General features: G+C 36.5%; 1 protein-coding gene across 3 annotated transcripts in view; it reads left to right on the top strand.

The window, feature by feature from the left end:
- The window catches only part of LMBRD1 (LMBR1 domain containing 1), a 71,643-nt gene that overhangs the window by 16,864 nt on the left and 33,259 nt on the right, over positions 1 to 21,520 (top strand). For 2 of the 3 annotated variants that reach the window (XM_085316025.1, XM_085316024.1), the window contains exons 4-8: positions 3,440 to 3,537; positions 4,232 to 4,299; positions 7,056 to 7,144; positions 9,664 to 9,737; positions 21,227 to 21,352. In XM_085316025.1, coding sequence (XP_085172151.1) covers positions 3,440 to 3,537; positions 4,232 to 4,299; positions 7,056 to 7,144; positions 9,664 to 9,737; positions 21,227 to 21,352 — 455 coding nt within the window. The remainder of the gene's footprint in view (positions 1 to 3,439; positions 3,538 to 4,231; positions 4,300 to 7,055; positions 7,145 to 9,663; positions 9,738 to 21,226; positions 21,353 to 21,520) is intronic. The other variant, XM_085316026.1, reaches the window with a different exon arrangement.

Raw genomic sequence — 21,520 nt, 5'->3', positions numbered from 1 at the left:
AAAGACATGAAAATTTGTCTTTGAAATTTATCCAGTGTATGATCCTGTAAAGTTACCATGGTAACAGTATTCAACTGAGCAAGCAACAGAGCTGTTGCAGCAGTAAGCTTATGTTGGAATTTTTTACTGCATGTAAAAAAAGTAGTACTAAATTCTCTTAAAATGCATTAAAAGGCAATCTAGCTTCATCCTAGAAAACATTTAGGGTAAACCTGAGGACTGAGTGCTAGTAGAAAATCTATGATGGATGGAAAATTCTGGAATGAGTCTCATGCTGTATCTTTCTTGTTGCATGTTTGCAGATCTTAGCTAGTAGTATACTGCTATCAATTCTCTCAAGTTCTTTAAAGTATGAACAGCTGATACACCTTGATGCAGGGGGTGTGTCAGTGTTGGCTGAGAACTTCAATTTTTCTAGTGAAGTATAAATTTGAAGAAGTTAGGGCTGTTGAGTGGCCTCAAATCATGGCTATGGTGCAGAAAACTGCAGCTGTAGCAGATTGTCAGTTTAGGTGGAGGGAAACAGTTGCCAGGCTTGTGAGCTGCCTGAAGGTACTGGTGTGTACCTGAGGATTTCCCTGCTCTCCATGGGAGAACCCCAAGGACAGTTGTCTAGAGTTCTACAGAGCCCACAACTGAGCAGAAACAGTATAGAGCTAACTTACACTACCTAAGTTAGTTCTGGAAGCATCTTTGCAATACATCACTTAAAACAGTCCAAGCTTTAGTATGCAAGTGTGATACTGATGACAGAAGGATTTCCACTTCTAGCAATGTGCTTCCCCCTGCTTGAGCTAATGTTGGCATTTGGTGGATCATTGAGCTGTGCTAACCCAAAGATTTAAGTTGGTAGAAATTCACTTTGTAATTGAATCTGAATAGAGGTCTCCTTCCAACCTCAGCTAGAGATCAGTCTAGTTACAGCTGGGTTAACTAGAGTGGGAATGTGTCTTACTAGGCTTTGAATATCTCCAAGGGCTAGAGGCTAGGGAGTCTCTCTGGGCAACCTTTTCCAGTGTCTGACCACCCTTAGTAAAAGCTTCTGTTTAAACAAATTCCTGTATTCTTGTGCCTTTTTTGCTTTTGTCTTTTTGCTGGGTACCACAGGAGCCGACTCAGCTGTATTTGCCCCCCTTTGCTGCCCATCAGTTACATTAATTGAGCAGATCACCCTGAACCTCTTCTCCAGGCTAAACAATCCCAGCTCTGTCTCTTTATATGACAAGTGCTCTAAGTCCTAAATCATCTTCATGGCTCTTTACCAGGCTTGCTCCATTATGCCTGGAGGGCATATGGGGGTCCCAGGACTAGACACTGCATTCCAGATGTGGTCTTACCAGTGCTGAGTAAGGAGTAATTACCTTCCCTAGTCTGCTGGTGATGCTCATCCTAATGCAGCCCTGGCCAATATTGACTACCTTTGCTGCAAAAGCATATTGCTAGATTTGTGGATACACTTTCTGCCAGGGTTGAAAGTTAAGCTGACTCAAAGCAAGATTTAGTAAACAGTGGAGCTGATTTAAGGGAGAGTGATTATGTAGCAGGTTAATGGAGGTAAAAGGGAGATGGAACTCTTCCTTTTCTTGGATCGGATGTAACTATCATAATGCTCACTGTAGAAGGCATTTCTGCATCTGTCAGTCTGCTGTGGTCAGTTGAATATTCAGAATTCTAGTTTTTATTTTCTTATCAGGGTAGAACAGTATCAAGATGCAGTTCTGGTTCTCAAATGCTTATGATTAAAGAGGTTATCACATTAAATAATTTAAGCTCTGCTTATGCAGTCTGAACTCATAGCTAAAATTATGTTTAAACTTTAACTCTGGAAGCATGGTTTACAGTTCTAGTGCACCCTAGCACTGCTTGTACTTAGCTCTTAAGCATGGGCTTCTGTTGCATGTGTATCATAGGGTGGGGGAKTTTTTTATATTCTAAAAATAATTCCTGTGGTACATGTTACAGGTTGAGTTCCAGTGTTAGGGATCTAGCTTAGCTGAAGACCAAGCCAAGTGCTATAAAGAACCTGAATCAGTCCAGTTTCTTGGATGAGGAAGAGAAGTGAAGATTTTACACAGATGAAACAAATGACTAAATGAGATCAGGTGATAAACATCAATATCCAGATACACTTGTGACTTTTCAGGAATACTGAATRTTGAGTACTGCAATGATATCACTGGCTCCTAGCTTTGTTTTTTAATGTCATCTGCCTTCTTCAGATGGATTTTTTTTTTCCCTCAGGAAAAGGGAATAAAAAGGATTGTATCTTCTAATGTTCCAGTTAGTAGTTCAGGTAGTCCTGAAGGYAGACCCTGCAGAGAACCAAGCTTCTGTGCTTTCTCTGTGTGTCCTCTCCTGTTGCCACTGTTGGGAGGCACATACTGGAATTGACAAATCACTGGTCCAACTCTACTTCTTGTGTTCTATGCTGAGTGTTACAAGATGGTTTTCCTCAAGTTTGTATAGAGACTTGCAGGAACAGAAGGAGTTGGTATTTGTAAAAGCTTGAAAAATGTATTTGAAATTCTTCCACAAGTGTAGTAGCCAGTGTCATCTTTTAGTTTGAGCTGTACACCTCTGGAAAAGGAACTATGTGAAATGCCTTAATGATCTGTAATGAGATCAACCCACTGCATGCTTTTTTTTTTAACTGCACTTCTGCTTGGCCAATCCCACATCTTAGGAACTATGTCTTAGTTTTAGTCATTCATTAGATATACTTGCTTTAAGCTAGCAGCATTATCTTAAACTAACACTTTAACCCTTATTCCGCTAATTTGAAGACAGATAYTTTTGGTTAAATGTGGCTTGACTATTCTGAATATAGATCAGAAGCTACCTCTTTCTCCCTCTTGAAGAGGGACAGTGAAGTGACATCTTCTAAAACTTGAATTACTTATCTTTCCTTTAGAGTTTAATATAGCTACTTGGTGTTTTCCAGAAACTGCTGGTATTGCCAAGTAAGCWTTCAATGAGCTGAAGCATTCTGGTTTGGTGCTTGGAAGCTTGTACAAAAGGAAATGGGTAATATTTAGCCTCAGATTACTWGGGAGCTGTCTTGGCTTAAAGAAGGCTCAGTGGAATCTTTGAAAGGCTTTATCCTTCATCATGCCTTGCTTTACTCTGTTTTTCAGAGATTTCAAAAGTCTATGACTTTAGGTTGCCCAAAGGCTAGGCTAAACACTTCTGTTCTCCTGTTGATGTGACTTATTGCTAAATCAGGATTTCTTTTTTTAATTTAATAAATTCCTGGCTGCAATAATAAAATGGATGCATTGCAAGAACTTGGAGAAAGGATTGAGTTAACTGACTCCTTTGAGTACTTTAAGGAATGCACTGACAATGAAAAATTTGATGTTCTTAACTCTGATGATATTAAACTTAGGAAGTAAGGAGCTTTTAGCTTTATCCTTTCACTTAATTAAACTCTTCTTCCTAGCTTTGTACTCCATCATATTGTTCTGYGTCTTTCTGTGGATTCCCTTTGTCTATTTCTATTATGAGGAGAAGGAAGATGATGATGGCAACACGTGCTTGGTAAGTTTGCTATGGCAAATATATCAAAGTAGTGAAAAAGATAACTGAATATGGCAAAAATGACAGATTGYGTAATTCTAATACTACAGTGGTTGCAACATTTCTAAGCTTATTACTACAATTTCTTCAATTCCTTCTGAATAATGACTCAGCTTTTTCTAACACTGTTTAATATAGTCTTTTAAACACAATTTTACTTGAAATGAAACTTCACATATTAATTACTGAGTATTCCTAAGAATTTGCTGGTAGATCTCATACAGATGACTTTAAGCTTAGTTTCATACACAGAAGCTAATTTATGTAAGTCTTAAATTTCTGGGAACACCTGAACAGATTTTGGAGTAGCGGGCAAGAAGGCTATGCTGATTCTGAGTTGGAAACTGTTTCTAAGTACCTCCTTTCTCTGAGGTTGATATTTTTAAAATAGGCAGCAATAACTTACCTAAAGCTGGTGCCTTTTCTTTAATATGCATGGCATTCCAGTGCACTTTTGGGAAAACTGCAGGTGCATACTATTAAGATACYTTTTTAAATCAAAATCTAAAAAATCATTTTAATCATAGATCAATTCCAACTCTTAGTYTTGCATTAAAATTACACTTAACTATAGCCATAATAGCCAAAATATAAAACCATGGCAATAAGGCTATGCCTGTCTTGTGTTTCTGTTAACTTTTTGTTTAATATACAGCAGGTTAAAACTGCACTCAGATACACTCTGGGATTCCTCACAATTTGTGCAGTTCTTCTCTTAATTGGGTAAGTGATTTATTGAATGTTAAGGAGAATATAGCAAATAGAAATTTGTTCTGTGCAAGAGTAGAAATAGGTAGATTCAATATGAATATGATTACACCATAATCTCTTGAACTCTAATCAGCTTTAAATATCCTGAGTATTAGATACCTGAAAATCAAGAGTTTAATTGGGAGCTAAAATGATATGCTTTCTTAATTGTGGAGGTACTTGTGCTTTGAACTTCTCCAGTTTTGTATAGTGTGAACATCGTTCAAGGATATGGCTACAATATTCGTTTACAGCTGTCTTCATGTTAAAGTGCAACAGGGATATAATAAAAYTTTATTCCCCATGTCTCTGCTTCTGCAATCTAATGCCTTCGTGAACATCCCAAATCAATGTTTTGGAATATGAATGGATGTTATTTGTACTTGATACCCAAATAGAAGTGCTCTGGAAAGGACCTCCTTAGTATASTAAATTGTTGTACTTAATGTAAAAGTACCTTATGATCAGGGTTTTGCTAGTGTTTGAGATGCAGGTGTTAAACAAGTGGGGAAATAACTTCTTTTGCAACAAGTAGTTTTATTCTGAAACTCCACCCAGTATTACAAATGCTGTTGAACAACATTAAATATGCATGCACACTAATATTTAATGTTTCTAAATTATGCTTAATCATAAGCTTTCATTCTGTTTTGACTACAGCAATGRAGTTGCTAAATACCTATAAAATGGATGCTAAAATCCAATATTTGTCTAATTGACTTGCATCATAGGCATGTGTGTACGTACAGCTTAAACTGTTTTGCAGTATTTCTAGTAGGTGATACAACTGACCACAGCCTGAAGACCTTGATAGCTGTGAGCATGTTTGTTCTTCTCCCAGTAAGATGGACCACTTAGTTCTTTTTTTCTAATTATTTTATGCTCTTATTCCTGCTACTTAAAGTATTCAAAACCTGTTAATTATAGCCACTAGTTTGACAGCCTTTTAATGCTGTACCATATGACAGTGAGATTGACTTGCAAACCAGATAGCTGTTGTGTTTGGGCTGGGGATAAGCTTGAACACTACTGACTACTATTTTAAATCCTCCTGTAGAAAAGTAATTTAAATACACATCTGCATTGACCTGGAACTACTTTAGATCCTCATAGGAATTTCACTCTTTTGTATGTTCTTCATTACTAAGGAGTGCATGGAATTTGCCCATCTGAGTCTGTTTCCTGCTCATCTCCTTTAGTCACCACATAGCTAGTTGCTAATTGAAGAGCATGCTTATTGTCCTTTGAGATGTTGGTTATAGGTAGTCTCAGCAAAGAATACTTTTACTCTGTAGTTCTTGAAATAAAAGCTAATTACAAATATCCTGGGGTGCTGTTCCACTTCATTTGTACAGTATGGTAAACCCATACTGATTTTAAAGCAGAAGGACTTGAATTTAGCTTGCCAGTGTCTATTTTGCTCTTGTGAAAAATGTAAACTCATTTTTTTATTTGCTGTTGTAGGTAGACAGTTTTGCCTAATTTTTAGCAACTGATCTTGTCTGAATGCTATTCTACTCTAAGAATAGAGAAGGGCAATTATAAGAATGAAACATTTGTTAAAATCAGCAAACATGTATCAATTTCAGTCAAGACTGGTCTTAATTTACCTCTTGTATTGTCAAGAAGCTAAAAACAAACACTTAAGTTGATGTTTTAAGAACARAATCTCTTAACTCTGCTTGCAGGGCAACAGTCTTATTCTTGCCATGGTAAAACTTACAGAATGTATAYACTTATTCTGTCTTGCACTAACCTCTGAAATGCATGCTTATGTTCTCTACTGGAAATTTAATGCATGCTTGGATGGAAGATGCATGTTCTACTGGGATATGAGGCAGGAATTGGAATCTCCTCTGTACCTTTTCTTGCAAAAGTCAGACTTGTGATTGTTCTGACTTGTAGTTCTAGTTCTTACAGTCTAAAGTTTCCCTTTGTGCCCTTCCATGTCTTGCTTCCTGGGAGGTTGTAGGCTTTCTTTTGTCCTGAAAGTATGGTTTCACTTTTGGTATGGAGGTATCTGTTTTCTGGCTGTTCCAATATAAATTTTTGTCTGAGGTTCTGATGAGTTAAATGATCTTAATATATTGGACTTTAGATGGGGAGAYTGATGATAGGAAGTCTTCAGCTAGGAGGCTGTTATACTTTTCTCAAAGCACTCTTTTAAATCCCTGCTCACTGGAAGGTCACATATTTATTGAAGATTTCCATCTTATAGTTCAATGTTCTCAAAACTACTAAACAAGAAACTGAATTCAGAAGATTTTCATCACTAAAATTGTAATTATGGATTATGAAAATGTTTCTTTAAACTTTAATTGAATACTTGGTGTGGATATCTTGAGTTATTTTATTATAGCTTCCAGAAGTGTGAATTTGTGACCTAATTTTTAAGTGCCTTTTGGTCTTGGTGCTTTTTGTTCTCTGCCCATGAATTAACGAGGTTAGTAAATCAGAATAATACCTTACTTAATGATGCTTGAATACAGGATCTTTACCTCTGTAAAGACCAGTAAACAAAACCATTTATTCATTGAACACAGTCCTGATTGTGCACAGGTACAGCATGTGAGGGGGAATGCCTAGTGAAGGGAACACTACCTTTAGAATTTTTTTTAAACAACCTCATGTGATTTTTTTTCTTCAGGAATAAATGGATTCCCATGGAAGTAAAATTTATATTACATTTGACTAATCAGGGTAAATGAGATCTTATTTTTTTGTTACAGTGCTTTTGTCCCTTTGGATATTCCCAACAAGAAGAATTCCACAGAGTGGGAAAAAGTAAAGTTGCTGTTTGAAGAATTTGGAAGTAGTCGTAAGTTTGAGATTTGTGAGCTTTGCATGCATTACTGATTTATTTGGGCATGCTTGCCACTGATTACAAATGAGAACTTTCTGATAAGTAGTTAACTTCTGTAATTGTTTCTTAATTGCTTGCTTATGCTTACTTGAAATAATCTTATTTTCCTTTTATTCAGACCAAAATTTCTTTAAAGCTCAGAAAAGAGACATTGTTCTTTAGGTAGACGTAACCASTCCAAATTTGACAGTAACGATGACAAAGCTGTCTTTGATACTTGCAATGAAGAGACAGGGTGGGAGGCAGGCAGGTAGGTTCATACTTGCTTCCATGGAGCCTTCATTTACCACAGCTTTCCAGTGTTATTTGAGTACCTTAAAACTAGTGAAGTTCAATACAGTGAATATCTTGTGATATGAAAATTATTARATGGAAGCTGTTGCTTGAAAATTGAGATCTTCATTTCCCAGTATCAGAAGAAAAGAGGGAAAAGGAAAGGATCCTGAGCCTTGCTGTTGTTGTAAACACTTAACAGTGCTTACTGTGGAGCATGTATCTGATGTCAGAGAAGATGCTGCTGTTCTAGCACTAATTTATATGCCTATGCAATAATTGAGYAGGCAGTTTAGTGCTCACTTTAGCTATCCTTATTTTTGCCAGTACAACAGATGCCAACTTTTAGACAAAAAGTAACTTCAGTTTAAAATCAAGTTTAACTCTTATGGTGGTACTGTATTCACTTTTAGTTTGACAGGTTAAAAAAATTGTCCACTTACCTTTTGTTTCTGTTTAATACTAGAAGTAAGTAGATCTACCTATTTGCTTTTCAAAACAGGTATCATTTTGAGGCACTTCATTATCTTAATGATGTGAATGCTTGATGTCATGATCAGTTTGAAAAAAAAAAAAGAGCACTTGTTAACAATTCTGGTGTGAGTAGGAGAAGCCATTGGGCTCAATCCTTGAACCAGGAGGGGAGGATGTGAGAGAGAATATCAAACAGTGGCTCAGTTTAGTTACTATGAATGGATATAAACATGAAACTGATTTCTTGAAGTTGCTTCTATAATTACTGTTAATGTGTTACTGTTAAGCCAATAAAAAGTTCAAGGAGACTTGCTGAGCTGTTTCCTGCAAGGCAGGTTTAGACAGGGCTRTTGCATGAAACTGCAGGTGGATTCAAGGAGTGTGCCTTCATGGGTGAGTTTAACAGGTTTCTCTACTTAGTTTTACAATCATATGCAACCTTGCTATCACTTTAGAAACAATTCTTCAGTCTCTTGACCTAACCTAGCACTTTTCCTAGTTTCTGCTTGGATACGTGATCAGATTYGAGCTGAGGCCCATGGTTTGTAGCCTGTAGGGTTTTGAGGTCCATGCTTGCTTAATCCACTTTGTTATAAATGAAAAAATGTACTTTCTGCAATACGTGCTTGAATTGTGGAAGCTATCATCAGAATCCTGTGGCAGTCAGAAGCAATCCCTGAAGGGGTAGTAGACACTTGTGGGAGCTAGGCTCATCAAGAGCTATCTGATCACTTGTCTGAAGGCAGCACCTGCRAACTTCTAGCATAGAGACTTCTGTCCTGTTCCTTACTCTGGAGGAGGATCTGCTACTGCTTTGGAGAAAGCAATGTTAGATGAGTTCTTCCTCTCAGTTGGTATGGTTGCTCAGACATATGTGTCATTAACTCTAATATATGCTAGCCTTATAGGCTTTCTCCTACWGCTGTAGCACTTGTATTTTTCTCTCCAAAATTCCATGGGCTGCTTAGTCCCAGTAGAATAATCTTAGACTTTTCTGTGGTATCAACAGAAGTGTGATTAGGTAGTTAGTGTGTTGTGAGCATTGGTTTTCTTACTGGGAATTTTGTCACTCTAGAATGATTCCATTTTTCTGTAGCAAGYTGAATCCTTACAGTAAGCTCCTCTACAGTCTTGTTATGTCACACTATTAAACTCCTGTCTGAGAGAACATGTCTGTTCACTTGCTTCTGGGCAGTGGCAGTGRTCAGTTGGTATGGGAAATCCAGTCTTGTTTCCCTTTTCCCTGCCACTAGTGAATACTGGAGCTGGTTCAAGAGAACATGGTGAATCAGTTCAGGGAGCTAGATGAGCAGATTGCCCTTTCTTCTGTAAGGTGAGTTCATAGCTTTTTAATCAGTTCTTAAAATCCCTGTGTTTGCTCACTTGGAAGTTGAGAAGGAATTCTGCTGCTGGTAAGGAGGGATCAGAGGTTGGCTGCCATTGCTGATGGTAGATGATATTAGAGTTGCTTAGTAATGATGCAAAATGTACTTTGGTACTTGGACTACTTGAGGAAAATTCCTGATAGGCTATGTAGCCTCTATACATGCTGTGGAGTACAAGCTTTATTTAAATTGTCTTAGCATTTGATGTAATTGCAGCTCCAGACTTTTTCCATAAGCCTAATGAATTTAATCCTTAAATATCTCCAGGAAAGTAATACAGAGAGGAGTGTTATTGTACCTGTACAGTGAGCATTTTYAACAGGCCTTGCTTTTATTTTGCAGATGGCTTGACTGCTCTTTCATTTTCCATTAGTTCCTTGACTGTGATTGGAATGTTGGCAGCYATCACTTACACAGTAAGTTACTATGCATATATTTCAACTCTGTTACTGGTGCTTRTGGTTATCAGACCACAATTGTATAGAAGACTGTCCTTATATTAAGTAGCTTCATATTATAAACTTTCATGTTTTACAATACTAAGCTCATAGAATGTAAGGAATAGCTTTTTAACTGCAAGTTAAAGAACTACTGCTTCAGTACTTAAGCACAGTTAGATTCTCAGTTTCAATGTCTTCCTGTGAGAAAGGCCACACTATTTGTCATAACTTGGAAGACATTCACTGGCTCTTTCCTCTCTAGATCTCTCAATTCAGCAAAGGAGAACCAAGTATTGCTTTTTTGTGTTAAATTATGGTGTAACTAGATATCCTTACAGAACTTTTGAATCAAAACAGTCTGGCAGAGTAACTTGATATGCAATGAAATAGGCAAAATATTCTTAATCATAAGAATTGTTCTGTTTTGTGTGTGTGGGGGGGGGAGTTCTGTTATTTCAATGAAAATGGCAATGCCTTAACAGATGTCACTGATTCAGTTCTGTAATTCTAGGATTTGACTTAAGGTGAATATTTTTATGTCAAGATTCAGTTTGGGGTATAAAGAGTCTGCAACATGTTCAACAATTTAAAAATGAATGGAGCAGTAAAATTAAAGCAAACTGAATTTGAAACAGTTTGACAATATCCCTTGGGCTTTAAACAAGYTATTACTGTGGCTCAGGAGGCTTCAGAAGTATGATGTACATTCTGTAGCTGATTGTGAATCGTATGGGTAAGACTAGTTCAACTGCTTGATTCTTGTTTTAGTATGCAAGGGAAAACAATTATTTTAACCCTCTTGGCTGTCACTCTTACTGCTTGCAACTCRTCTTCATATGATGGCCCATTCTGTCTAATTCTTCTACAGATCTAGGACTTCAGATGGTTTGTTTGACATTGGATATTGTGTAGTCACTTGCTTTTCCATCTATTCCTCCTTTTGGTCACTGTAATACATGTAGCATTTTAAGCAGGTTGATAAGTTGTCTCTATCAAAGTTTAAAAAAATTGTAATGCAAGAAGTTTTAAAGTCTAACAGTTAACTTCACACAAYGCTTTAGCACTTTTAAGAAGTCAGTGTTCTTGATACGAGTTAGTATTTACATGTCCTTGCTAAGTGTTTTTTTTTTGTTGTTGTAGTCTACCTCTRAAATAGTGGAGCTGTTCCCACATAGCTTTGTTAGTGCATTGTAAGTGGCTCTGTAACAGTGTTTCATACAGTAAAAGATCCTTTAAACCATTGGTGGTTGAGGAGATGTTTTGGAGTAGGCTGTCAGGCAAAGAGGAAGTAGGAAAAATATTCTAGAATAAGGGGAGGAAGAAGGAAGACTTTAATCATAGCTGGGTAAGAGGGTAATGAGTATCTGGTGGTAATACTTTTTGACTGCAAGGAACAAGTTTGAATTTGGTAACAGATTTAACAATTTTATTTGTAATAGTGACTTTCTGCTGGCATAAGTGACAGCAGGATTGTTGGATAGAGTACAGATTTCTAAATATTGTGTCTGAACTTTGACAAGTCAAATCAGTCTCCAAAGAATCAAGAGCAATTCAGCAGACAGCTAGTAAGTGTCCAAGATGAGCAGAATTGCTATCAGCTTCATTGACCATGGGCTTAATCTTGAAATAAATGGTATTATAAGTCTTACTACTTCTGCCTTTTAATGTGGGCAACTAGGTCATCTGGGCTATTTTGATGTTGAAATGATGTCCTGACCAAAAAGATTTATACCTTCACTTCACTGTGTCAACTTTYAGGTTTCTCTTAATCATGGAAAAATCTCTTGTTCAACTATATTGCAGAGCAGATGCTTTTTAGCACTCATGAAACTATAATTAAGAATAAACTCATTAGCTGGGAGAATGGCAATGTYTTCTGTGATTTAAAACTTGCATACTACTACCCATGTATGTTTTAGCTGCTTGTAAGCATCTAAAATGCAAGACTATACACTTCAGTCTGACAATTTTGATGATACAATACAAATTTAAGTATAGCACTGAAACAGAGCTTCTTTCTATAATTGGAATATTGACCAAAAAAATTAAGTGGCATGTGTAACATCAGTCTCTATGCTATGTAGAATTCTGGTATATCTCTTTGCCTACTTTGTCACAGGACATTCAATGAAAGTTGTAGTGGCAATAGTTATGCTAAGACTGTTTCTACATTGAAGGCCTGCCTTCCCTTTAACACAGATTGTGAAAAGTGTACAACAGTGCTGTGCCTTTGGCTGCACTGGTTGCAGATGGCTAATATTAGAATTAAAGATTAAATCAAAATAGAGAAGCTACTATGAAGCACTCATCCAGTAGATTCTCCTGAGATTGCTTGGAATGAGATTTATCCATTCTTACTGAAAAGTACCTGGCTGTGGGATGTGTATTGTTCTTAAGTCTGAACCTTTTTTTATAGTCTTGGCTTTTCACAGAAAAATATGAAACTAATTCTTTGAAGATATTGTATGAGGATAAGCTGAAGCAGGTATCTGATTTGTAGTTGGCAAGCTTCTCACTTATTTAAAAAGTCTATGGCAAAGTAATCTGAGAGAATTTACATGTTACTTGTGCTAGTAAACTTTGTCCTTTTTAGCTTTATTTCTAGTTTTCATTATGACTATTGCAATGAGCAGCTTTTCTAAAATATTTATTTAATTAGGAAGTGTGTACAAAACTGAATACTCTTTTTGGAAATTTCCAAAAATGTAGGTTTGTATTAAAAAAAAAAAGCTAACTTGATTTAGGAACAGAAGAAACTTCTCAGCTGGAAGGGTGGTAAAGCAGGAGACTATAGTTTACCAGCAGRACATATGCCTGAAAAGGGAGTAATTACAGGTTAGATGGATACTGCTACTACTATACCTTATTTGTATTTCTTTAATGTTTTCTAAAGTTCTGGGAGCAAGCAACACTTTCTGAAAACATTATATAGTGTCTTCAGAAAAGTAGGTAGTRTCATGTTCTACAAGCTCTTGCAAGACTCATGCATGTGACTTATTTTTCCTTTCTTCAGTGCCAGAAGATGGTACACTAAGTGCTGTGAAAACTTGAAGYTGAGGGGAGTGACTCAAAGCATTTAATACTTGTAATCTAAACAATACTAAYCGCTTTATTCCTTGTACAAACAAGTTCATGTTTAAAAAACTTGCATGCTTACATGAAAGGATGTGAAGCATTCTCAAGTATGTTTACAGAAGCTGTACTTTCTTGTGATTAACTTTGTGCTGATAAGTGAGGATCAATTTAGTCTTCTAGGCTATAATGCTAAAATTCAGACTCTGGTGCACTTGCTTGCTGAATACTGTTAAGTATTCCTTTCCTGCATCAATATTTGTAGACTCTGGGAAAGGGAGGAAGATGCAACTAGGAAAGGTGTGTATATTTAAATTCCTTTCTGAAGGAGAACAAAGTTTTAATAAAATGTAGTTGAAGCCTGTTGCAGCTCTTTCACATGATGTGTTCTTGCCATTAATATGGACAAATTTAGATACCACTTTTCAAGTATATTCAGCTATTGAATGCATCAAGAAACAAGTTCAAACAGAATTATTCAATTTTCAATATAATCTGGAAAGAGTRGTTGCTGATTTCTTTAAATTTTGTGGTATTAAAGTATTTTTGTTGTATAATGCCAAACTACAACACATTTCCTACAAAACAATTTTAAATGTAATGTGAACAAGTGATCCTCAGGGGGCTCTGCAAATTTATGACCTTGATTTATACTGACAGCTTTCCATGTCTATAAATGGAGTATAACAGTAAAATGATGAATTAAGTCTGTAGTGATTTTTGATGCAAACTACATCTGTGAAACAGCTTCTATTCTTTCATTAATGTGTTTTGCATTGAAACAGCTTTACATTGCCTTAGGTATTAATACAGTAGTTGTCAGCTCCAGATTGCTATTTGAATTCAAGGCAGAGTCATATTACTTTGTGCAATGKTAGGCAGATTAATTTTTGAGTGATCTTCTACATCTCACTTAGCATGTCATGGAAGGATGACTATAATTATCTTTAATTTTTCTCAAAACATTTAATAAGTGTTGTTTGATTTCTTATGAAACTACTATAGCTTCATAAATAGTTGTCGTCTTTCAGGATAGAGAGAAACATTAGAAAGTTGAGTTTTTCTACAGACAAACTCAATGACCTTTTCATGTCTAATCTTTGTCCAGAGTATAACTTTTTTAGGTTGACTTACTAAAAGGAAAAAAGCCTTAAAGTTTCTTGTAATCTAACCTTAAAGCTCTAGTTTACTACCAATTTTTTYGTGAATAGGCCTCAAACATTTAAAAGCTACAAGTTAGTAGCATTCAAGGTCACTATCGCTTGCTTAATGTTATTTCTTAAGTAACTGCATTTTTGTGTTTAAGYGTTTTCAGTATTTTGGTTATTTCCTGCCTCATGGAGAGGCAAGTGTTGTGTGTATTAACAGTCTGATTTCTACTACACTTTCAGAGCTCTGCAGGGATCAAACTGCTGGCTCAAAGAGTTTTGTACTTTGAGATTTTAGAGATTAGTTGGAAGATATATTACCCTTTTTAGTAGCTAAGCCAGGAAAAGAGATGGAATTATGAGAAGATGGCTATCRTCATGCTCACTTGCTAGTTTTAGTACTATAACTGAGTCGACAACTTTTACAGGTAGGTGAGCAATGTTTTTAAGTGCAAAGCCTGCACTACAGCAGACTGCAGCTATGTACAGCTGTATGTGCAGCAGAGGCTACTGTCTTCAAATGCTGTAGTTTTGGTTTCTGCATCTTAAACCTCAACTGTATTTTTTTGTTCACTTACTAGTCTCTTAAAATGCTTCTCTGACTCTATAAGGTGGAGTTAAAGATCTTTTTAAAGATAAATGAAGTGATGAGCTGCAGAAATGGGTAAACAGGTATTCAATGCAGTATTCRTGTTCTATAGAGTAGATAACACAGAAATGCGGAACTGAACTGACATGTTCGGTAAAGTCAATCCATTTTGTGCTTTGGGTTTTCYACCATTTTTAAAGTTGTTCTTGTAGCAGCTGAAGATTGAATTCAAAAACTTGTCAAGAARGAACTGAAGTTCTACCAATTAATATAATGAATAGTTGCTATATTCCAGTTGTATGGAATTAAGTTTTACAGAAACAATCAGTGAGATGGTCTGCCATCTTTAGATACCTTTCAGATGCTTTTCTTTTGACAGTTTGGGGAGGTTGTGTGAACAACTGCAACTTATTGCTATGTATAATATTCTGGAAATAAGTTTCTTACATTCCCATTCTATCTTTAGAATGATAGTATGTGAAAATGGCCAGAAGTGGAGATAGCTTTCAGTCTGCTTTTCTGTAGCAGGTGCTTATTTGAAGTGTCAAATCASTTCTCAAAACTCTGCAGTCATGGTCTGTAGAAAAGGTACAATATCAAGGAAAAAGCTGCAGTCCTGGCTTTTTACAGACAGTGCTACCGAGTCGATGTTGGTCCATGTATTATAAAAGTACACTGGACTTCAGCTAGTATAACTGGATACTCATTTGCTCTAAACTGACACSAAAAAGGGGCTCTGTTTCTGTATGAAATATTGCTCAGTATAGTCATTTAAACTGTATCAGTTGCTCTAGTGGATGGTATGGGAGGGGAAACATTATAATGTGACTGACTTAATACATAAAGCTTTTTATGCAGTGATTCTAGAAAACATCTTCTAGAGCAGAATATCCTTGCAATAGACTTTTCAGAAAACTTCATATTTAAACAGAAATAAACTTGTTTTGACTTGTTTTTTAAATTACTTTGTAAGGTTTTGGTTGTATCTATTCAATTTTAAAAAAGCCTAACCTTAAATTTAAAGATGTGGAATTCTAACATTTGGTTGTACCTTCAGTAGAAGTCTTGAAACAACTTGTAAGAGAACAAGAATTTTTTTTTGCAATTGTGTTGAGTATTGTATACAGTAATTTAGTAAGACTCCCTTTTTTCATTGGCTGTTTTATGTAACTYCACTAGAGGGCAGTGCTATGCAACAAATGAATGTGCGGAAGTTTGACAAATGTTTTGCACAAGATATGTATGCTTTAAAACATATTTGGCAGTAGCATCTAAAAGCCACATCTGTTTAATACATGGGCCTGTAAATAAGTGRCAGGGAATCTTTCTGCTACACAGGCAGTACTTTTTGAAGTCATAAGTTTAATTTTCAGTGTCTTAAAGCTGGTAAAGTAYCCCATTATGGCACTGATTGTGCTAAGATCAGAAACAATTTTAAAATCTATTTTGCCTGCAACAAGAAGAGTTTGTCCTGTTTGTGCCACTATTATTCATTAGGTAATATTAATTGAACATAGCTAATTACATTTCATATTCTAAGTCTTCAAACTAAACTGATACCTTGATGGCTGGAGGCTTTTTGTAGTAGGTGTTCAAAAACTGGCTCATTAACTATAGGTGTTTTTTCTAAAGGTGTCTGCTGTATTACTCATCTCACTTAACTTTTTTGTGTGCTTATGGCTGATCTGTCTGCTTGTTAGATGCTCCCACCTCAGTGTACCCTTTTCCTACGGAATATTGTGCTAGCTTGCACTGTCTTAAAGAGCAGTGGACTAGTGGTTATGATTCTCAATAGAAACTTTGTAATTTTAATACTCAAGTTTGTAATACTTGCTGCTGCTTCTGTAAAATGCAACTCTACAGTTTCTCATCTCCACTTCATTGATGTCTCTTGTCAGTCTTGTGCTTATGACAGTGACTTAACATGTGGTGTATCTAATAAGGTTATTGCTGATTTCTTATAGCCCACTGATAAAGCAACTCTATGGTGTGCTGTAAGATTGCTGAGTCTGCAAGAGATGCTTTGAATGTTCCTTTCAAGTCTTTATTGTCATATTCCATAGTTAAAATTAGCTAGATCTACTGATATATCAGAGCATGGGAAGAAACATGTGACTAAAGATTATGCAAACCAGAAGTAATGCTAATATATAACTGYTAAAGAGGTGTTTGGTGTTATCTGCCTGGAGTATAGACTGTGTGGAGTTGTGTTATAGTATTGAGAATAGCTRGAGGAAGCTTCTTGCTGTTCCTGAATTTCTATTGATACTGCGTAAATGGTATTGAACTTATCTTTGCTGTTTGCATTTGACTTACAGGCTCCTGGCTTGCTGGTGTCAGATTTCTGTGCAAACTCTTGTCTGGTAACTAGCTGCTACTTCTGTGAATAGCAAATAAAGTATTAGGAGCTTTTTCTGTGCTAGAATGGGCTGGGTTCAATTATCTTGTATTGTTTACTCTAGCTTTCTCCTGTCTCTTTAGAATAAAAGCCTACTGACTTCAAGAAATCTGAAGGGTAAATAAGAAATAGCTGCATCCATCCAGAGAAATTATGTGTATAACCTATGAGTGAATGGGCAAATCAAATGAGACAGTTATAGAATTATGCCTCTTAATTTTACTTACAAGKTGGTAAGCTCTTAATTTGGCTTTCCAGTCCTTTGCAGAGGCAAAACTCATCTGTGGACCATGTGTAGGGGAAGAARAAAGTTAAACTACAAATTCAGGGTTTTTGCTTTTTTCCCCTATTCTGAAAGATGRATTTTGAAGTTGTTTGGTATTCAATAACAGCAGCAACAGCACACTGCATCTTAAAGTGTACTGTCAGAAACCTGCCTGTGTAGTTAGTGATTAATACTTGTTCAGTTAATTCTCAAGAACCTATGRGGAAATACCACAGACATGTATATGCTATAGTCTCTTGTTATAAGAGAAACCACACTAAATATATTGGACCTAGCCTGTCTAGACAAAGACTAGCTAAAGTCCTGGAAACAYGTATCAGTAGTATAAATACATGTCAAGGCTTAATTTTGTTGTATTAGATTCAAGTGCATAATTAAAGTCTTAATTTATCTTAACCATTTCTGATCTATTTGTGTTCATATATCGAATCTTGAATCAGTAACTCTTTGGGATTAGTTTCTTTATCTTTAATATTTARCCTCAGTTTTCTTGTTTTGTCTTTGCTGTTTGAGTTGCAAATGCTTAAAATACTAGCCCATGAATAGCTTAACACTTGCACAAACCAAGAGGATTAAAACTTTGAAGAACAGCTTCTGCATCAGCCTCAAGTGCTGTTTCAGCCTTTAGGCTGGACTAATAGCAGCTTCTATGCAGGCTTGTGACACACTTTACATGAAATGACTCATCTTTGTCCCTCATTCTATGCATTAATATCTTGARGGGCCAGTGTGGCTTATTTTTCTGCATATGGTTGGAAGCTTATTTAAATATTCACATCACTTAGTATTAGTATCCCTTGTAGTCAAGAAAAGGACTTAYTCAGGCTGCCTTTATCACTGGAGTGAGTTTGACCTTCAAGCATGTATTTTATTTCTGTGAAAACAAAACAYAGCATTTTACCTGAAGATTTCCAATGTGCTTTGCAGAAACTTAGAGTTTTAAACTTTAAATATTGCTTAGCTCTTTCCAAAAAAAAACTACTAGCTGATAGTTGCTGTTTGAATAACAAATGGAGGCCATTGCTTACTGCTGAAATGTAACTGCTAAGTTTAGGCTTGTAAAATTATATAGGTCTATATAGGTCATGTGCTATCATTACTATATTTGTTTCTATATACAAAGTATACTTGGGTTGGAAATGCTTTGGACTCTGGAGGCAGGCTTTTGCTTGGATTGYGAACTTCATTCTAGTGATAAAGCTAGATGTATTAATAGTCACATAATTTCTGGAGTTATACTACTGGTAGCTGGTACAGAGCTGGTTCTTAGGCTCAATATCAGACCAATACTAACCACATCATAAGTGCCCTGGATGATGGGATTGAGTGTACCCTCAAGGTTGGGATGACATCTGACTGGGAGAAATAGCTGTATCAGACAAAATAGTCTCTATACGGAGACATTAACATGTGGGAAGATTGGGCCAACAAGATTTGCATAAGGCTTAATAAATGTTCAGGCTGCCTTTTGGGACAGAACTACCCCAAGCAGCAGTTCATACCAGGGTTTGGAGGAGTAACTGCTGAAAAGGACTGGGAGGTCATAGTGGGCAGCAAGCTGAATATAAGCCAGCAGCACACCCTGGTAGCTGAAGGGCAGACTATCCTGGGCTGCATCAAGAAGGGCTACAGCCAGCACATCAAGTGAGGTGACTATTCCACTGTACTTGGCACTTAGGATACTGTGTCCAGTTTTGGCCCTACAATATAAGGAAATCCTGAAAAACTGAGGGTTGGGTGGAGGGTTATGAAAGTGGTTAAATGTTTGAAGAACTTGACTATGAAGGAAGGCTGAAATTGGTCAGCCTGGAGAAGAGCACTCTACTCTCTTAGAGTGCAAAGCACCTTGATCTCCTTCAAGGGAGGAGAGAACAAATTCTTCTAGTGGGAGAACTGAACCATTCATATGGACTTCCATACCATTTATGTGAAGCTCAACCAAAGTTAAGTTCTTAGCTAAAGCATCTAATCTTGTTGGTAGAGATTGTGTGCTTATATGACTAAGTTACAGTTGAATAACTTATTCTAGAATGTGCCAAARCATGAAATTCCTTTTTACCTTTACTAGTGTCTGACAAGAGATGTCTTTTCTTGAATATTTTCTGCAGCATGAAGTCCTAACATAAGGACTGAGATTACTACTTACCTTTTTTAGCTGAAGAAAATGGCATTTACCTTTACTGGGAATGGTCTGTAAATGGTACTGAAAAAAGTATTAAGTTGTACTTATGGGTGAGGAATGAGGAAACCTCAACTTTGAAGTCCTGAGATGCTGAGCAGATAGCRAATAAAAGTCAACTTTGGTCTTTAAGAATCTAAGTAAAACTGGTACTAATGCTTTATAGCTAACATATTGCCAGTTGTTAAAGGTCTAGGCAAATAAATGTGTTCACTACTATGCACTTCAAGAAATGTTTTAAGAAAAATACTTTTCTCCTATTCCTGAATATATTTTACTGATTTACATAAATATCACTTTCCTTGGCTTCAAAGTCTATTTAGATGYGTGCTGTATGCTTGTTATAATTAACTCTGGCACTGTTCAAATATCTTATAGTAGTTGTCATTCTGAACACAGACCTAATTCCACAGCAAGTGAACAATACCAGCTCGACTACTAAATGTTTGTTCTGTCAAATCCTTGGAATATCACGCAATCAAGGAATACTGTTACTTGTAGAGTGAGCTTTTGGGCACAGTGGAAAAATTACTATTTAACAGTCATTTCATGAGCTACAATACCAGTAAATAAGGTCTCTAATGGTCAGAGGGGCTTGGTAACAGGATATGTGGCAGGTTGAGAAGTACACCAAACCAGATAGCCTCTTTGCTCACAGTACAATGCCTGGAAGTTTAATATGTTGGAGTAGGTTTTCAAGCAGGTCAGGTGAGTTTTCCTTACAGAAAGCTACTTTGGTATGGGGACATCTACTGTGTACTAGCACTAATCTTGAATGTTGTCCTTGGTGAATTGTAAAGCTATGCCCAAATGAGGGAATATCCCTTGTATCTAAAATTGTCCAATTCTGAAATTAGATGAGGTTCAGATACAAAGAACTATAACACATGCAATTTACTAATCTAGATTGCATGTTTAAAAAGCCCTGACAATGTCCCCAGGCAACCTCCCACCCTGCAATAAAACAAAGCCTATGGCTAGTGTCTCTAAACTGTTTGGAGAAGCTTCTGATCTTGGCTTTGATCTATAAGCTTCATGGAGTTGAGGGCAGGAAGTACAGTGACTGTTTACCTTACCTGCTGTGCTTATGTTTTCCTGTCAGTGGAAAAGAGCTTACAGGCTCTACATTAGAAAAATGTGTGCATAGTGCTATACAGAAACTGGAAGAGACTTTGAAYGATATAGGACTTATAACAAGTAGTAAATGTCAGAGATACCTATTTATCCATCARCTAAATAGCTTTTGAACTTAACTGATTTTAGGTGTTGTCTAGTCTGTGGTTTTTTTTAACTGCAGGAATTTTCTTGTAAACCAGGTTTTTGTACTGTCTTGGTAATTTCATTTTAGTCAAAGCTGAGTGCTCTGGCCTACAAAAATTGTGTATGTATTTAACTTCTAAAACTACTTGTCTGTTTAAACTCATATCTTGTTCCTTTACTACGCAGCATCTTTATTACTGTCTAAAGCTGGGAAGTTAAGGTTTTGGGAAGGTAAATGACTTGAAAATCAGACAGCCTTGAAAAACCTCAATTAGGTATGCAGTTGGGAAGTCTTAACACAYAGTTTCAGTAATCCTGAGAAGATTAAGTACTGTGGGAACAATGTGGGACACTGGAATCAACATGGCATGTTTTTGAGCTGTTCTGCTCATAGAAAGATTGGTAGAATTGCTTCTTTGTTTTAATCCCTGTGAAAGGGGAAGATAACTGAGATAGTTTATAGCTGCAACATAGTAGGCTTATCAAATGAAAACATGTAGCAAAAGATTTGTGTATATATTGTCTTGTTTTAGGCTTATGGTATGTCAGCTTTGCCTCTGAACTTGATTAAGGGAACTACCAGTGCGACRTATGAACGTTTGGAGAACACTGAAGATATTGAAGAAGTGGAACACCACATATTAAGGATTAAATCAAAGGTTTGTTGATTACTGCTCACTTAATGGATGTTTGTTTTCTTGCTTGGCCTACCAGTTTATGGTCATATAGCAGTGAGTTTTTGTTCCAGACAAATGGAAAGGACAAGTTGGAAGTGGTTAGGTTGCAATTTTGACTTTAATTATTGGGGGGATAGGGCGGGGGGGGAT

This window comes from Rhea americana, unplaced genomic scaffold (genome assembly GCF_003343005.1).
Source record: "Rhea americana isolate MKP2758 unplaced genomic scaffold, rheAme1 scaffold_45, whole genome shotgun sequence".
Lineage (NCBI taxonomy): Eukaryota > Metazoa > Chordata > Aves > Rheiformes > Rheidae > Rhea > Rhea americana.
The sequence above is the reverse complement of the archived record's forward strand: the minus strand, read 5'-3'. Positions and strand labels throughout refer to the sequence as shown.